General features: G+C 44.7%; 1 protein-coding gene across 1 annotated transcript in view; it reads right to left on the bottom strand.

Moving 5' to 3' along the window:
* Positions 1-3,525, bottom strand: part of LOC122551696 (DNA replication licensing factor MCM6-like) — a 39,575-nt gene extending 36,050 nt beyond the window's left edge. The window contains exon 1 of the mRNA XM_043694025.1: positions 3,267-3,525. Within this exon, the coding sequence (XP_043549960.1) occupies positions 3,267-3,364 (98 nt within the window). The 5' untranslated portion in view covers positions 3,365-3,525. The remainder of the gene's footprint in view (positions 1-3,266) is intronic.
* Positions 3,526-3,732: the final 207 nt, after the last annotated feature.

Genomic DNA, 3,732 nt, shown 5'->3' with positions numbered 1-3,732 from the left:
ATTAAACTCCATCTCAACCCATTGGCCCATCTGGTCAAGATCCTGTTGTAATCTGAAGTAACCCTCTTCGCTGTCCACTACATCTCCAATTTTGGTGTCATCTACAAACTTACTAACTGTACCTTTAGGCTCGCATCCAAATCATTTATATAAATGTCAAAAAGTAGAGGACCCAACACCAATCCTTGTGGCACTCTACTGGTCACAGGCCTCCAGTCTGAAAAACAACCCTCCACCACCACCCTCTGCCTTCTACCTTTGAGCCAGTTCTGTATCCAAATGGCCAGTTCTCCCTGTATTCCAGGAGATCTAACCTTGCTAACTTACCTCCCATGGGAAACCTTGTTGAATGCCTTACTGAAGTCCATATAGATCACATCTACCGCTCTGCCCTCATCAATCTTCTTTGTTACTTCTTCAAAAAACTCAATCAAGTTTGTGAGACATGATTTCCCATGCACAAAGCCATGTTGACTATCCCGAATCAATCCTTGCCTTTCCAAATACATGTACATCCTGTCCCTCAGGATTCCCTCCAACAACTTGCCCACCACCGAGGTCAGGCTCACTGTAGTTCCCTGGCTTGTCTTTACCACCCTTCTTAAACAGTGGCACCACATTTGGCAACCTCCAGTCTTCCAGCACCTCACCTGTGACTATCAATGATACAAATATCTCAGCAAGAGGCCCAGCAATCACTTCTCTAGCTTCCCACAGAGCTCTCGGGTATACCTGATCAGGTCCTGGGGATTTATCCACTTTTAACGGTTTCAAGACATCCAGCACTTCCCCCTCTGTAATCTGGACATTTTGCAAGATGTCACCATCTATTTCCCTACAGTCGATATCTTCCATATCCTTTTCTACAGTAAATACTGAAGTAAAATATTCATTTAGTATCTCCCCCATTTTCTGTGGCTCCACACAAAGGCCGCCTTGCTGATCTTTGAGGGGCTCTATTCTCTCCCTAGTTATCCTTTTGTCCTTCATATATTTGTAAAAACCCTTTACACTCTCCTTAATTCTATTTGCCAAAGCTATCTCAGGTCCCCGTTTTGCCCTCCTGATTTCCCTCTTAAGTTCACTCCTCCTTTCTTTCTACTCTAAGGATTCACTCGATCTATCCTGTCGATGCCTGACATATGCTTCCTTCTATTTCTTAACCAAACCCTCAAGTTCTTTAGTCATCCAGCATTCCCAATACCTACCAGCCTTCCCTTTCACCCTGACAGGAACATACTTTCTCTGGATTCTAGTTATCTCATTTCTGATGGCTTCCCACTTTCCAGCCCTCCTTTTACCTGCGAACAATCAGCTTTCCAAAGTTCTTGCCTAATACCGTCAAACTTTTTTCCTTCAACAACAACCTCTCATTCTTCATCTCAGGAGCTCCATTCTCTAAAGGCCAAAGTTCACTTTGGCTTCTGTCTTCCTTGTTACATACATCTTACTAAAAAGTGTGTTTAAACCCGGATATCAACTTGAACTGATGCATTCTGGCCACTGAACAAAGCTACAATGTAGCCTAAGAATAATCTTAATAACCTTAAGTTTTAAGAAACAAACAATGAATAAGTTGAATTTTCAAATATGATCATCAAGGGAAAGAGATAGTGATTTGCAGGGTTTTATTTGAGAGACTGGAGATACGTTTGTTTACATGCATTCTAATGAAGTTTTACAATCTTGACTTGGAGTCTAACAGTATAATTTTTATTAAACGTTGACCTGTCATTTAGTAACAGGGATCCAATGAGAGGGAAAGTCAAAACAAGCCAAAAATTGTATGCATATGCCAAAAAGGACTCCCAAGAAGCTTACTTCAACACTATTACAACAAAATTTAAATTGAATGATTATCCATAACTCAAAAATGGCCACTGTGCATATGCAGTCTGTGATGCAGCTAACCATGAGTCTGTAGCAAGTATGTGTATGCACCAAAACATAAAAGTAAAATACTGCCGATACTGGAAATCTGAAAAAAAAAGCAATACTGAAGCAACTGAGCAGGATTGACAGCACACATGAATAGAAAAACACACGTTTTGAGTCCAGTATCTTCAGAACTGAATTTTTGTTTACATTTTTGTGCAGCTTTCACCTCAGAAGACTCATTCTGTATTTGAAATAGTAACACTTGCTCTCTGCATTGATGCTGCCAGAGCTGCTGAGTTGCTTCTGCATTCTCTGAAACAAAAACAGAAATTGCTGGAGGAACTCAGTAGATTTGGCAACACCAGTGGGCAAACAGAGTTAACATTCGAGTCTAGTGACTCTTTATCAGAAATGTTGATCAGAAGTTTTCATGAAGAGCCACCAGACTCAAAACATTAACTCTACTTTCCCGCAGATGCTGCTCAACCTGCAGAGTTTCTCCAGTAATTTCTGTTTTTATTTCAGATCTCAATTTCAGTAATCTGCACTTGTTTCATAACCTGTTGATGTACATCTGGCACCAAGTAGGAGCTTGCTCTATTTTCTACTGGCTGATCAAAAGGAGGAAACATGGCATTTTACTATCCCGTGGGTACCTACAGGGCAGTGCTCCAACCGCATTGTAACCCGGTGCCCAAAAATAGTTGCTACGTGCCTGGAACTGGTCAAGGTGAGGCACTGGGTGACATAAACAGGTGCAGCAGCACCCTCAGGCACAGCCTCCTGGCTCCCTGGGCAATGTAATGGCCGAAGACAGATAGGCGGCAATAGAGTCCAACAGAACTTCTGGTTAGTGTATATTTGATAAGTTCTAAACAGACATTATAGTACACCTGAGATATAAGCGAGTGACAGGGGCTGTTTTGAGTCCTCGCGCATGCGCGCTCTTCGCGCCCTCTACAGGTTGTACATGCAGCCGAATGAGAGAGATCTGGGAGACTTCTGAAAACTTCAGTAAAGATCAACGAGGCGGGGAAAAGTTGATACAGCTGTGTCGGATTTTTTTCGGGGGGTAACGAACAAAAAAAAATACAATGGGCTCTATAACTCAGTGCTGTTGAGGGGGGAAAGTCAGGTGAAGCTGGAGCCAGCAGTTTTATGCTCACTGTGCCGCTGCGGACTGTACCGTAGCCGCCTACCGCAGGCCCGGGCTGACGAAAACAAAAATCTCGACGCGGAGTGAGTGCTGCTCGAGGTTCAGACGCCAACCCATCCCAAGGCCGGGGCGACATGCCCGGACTGAAGACAGTCTGCGGCCACTGACAGACAAAGTCCGGGACTGATCTCCCCTCCCCCGATACTTAAAAGTTACCGCTAACTCCACTTACTCCTCTAAGAAATCCTGGAACAGTTTCTGGCATTTCTCCGCCAGCTCATCCTTCACTTGCTGCCCGGCGGCTCCTACCGCGGTCTCCGCCAGATCCATTTCGGAAGAAAGGAATGGGCCTCAGAATAAAGAGAATCAAACGAGACAGTTACCAACCGTCTCCGCGCGCGATAAGGTCCTCGCGGCCACAATTTCGCGCCACTCCAGGTCACGTGGCCGGGAATGGCCAATGAGCCAGCCTGTTCTCCGACCACATGGCCTGCCATCTGTGAGGTCGCCTGCCCCTAGGAGGAGGGGCAATGGGTATTTGGCCCGCCCAATACTCAGTGTCCGTGTTTGGGCTGAGCGAAATAACCAGTGCATAAGGTCTTTCTGTGCTACTTGCATACTTTCACTGACTCCAGTTGGGTACCTCTTAGTTACTCGCATCATGGTTGATTTTATTTCCAAACGTCTTGTTATCTACC

This window comes from Chiloscyllium plagiosum, chromosome 7 (assembly GCF_004010195.1).
Source record: "Chiloscyllium plagiosum isolate BGI_BamShark_2017 chromosome 7, ASM401019v2, whole genome shotgun sequence".
In the NCBI taxonomy this organism is placed as follows: Eukaryota; Metazoa; Chordata; class Chondrichthyes; order Orectolobiformes; family Hemiscylliidae; genus Chiloscyllium; species Chiloscyllium plagiosum.
The sequence above is the reverse complement of the archived record's forward strand: the minus strand, read 5'-3'. Positions and strand labels throughout refer to the sequence as shown.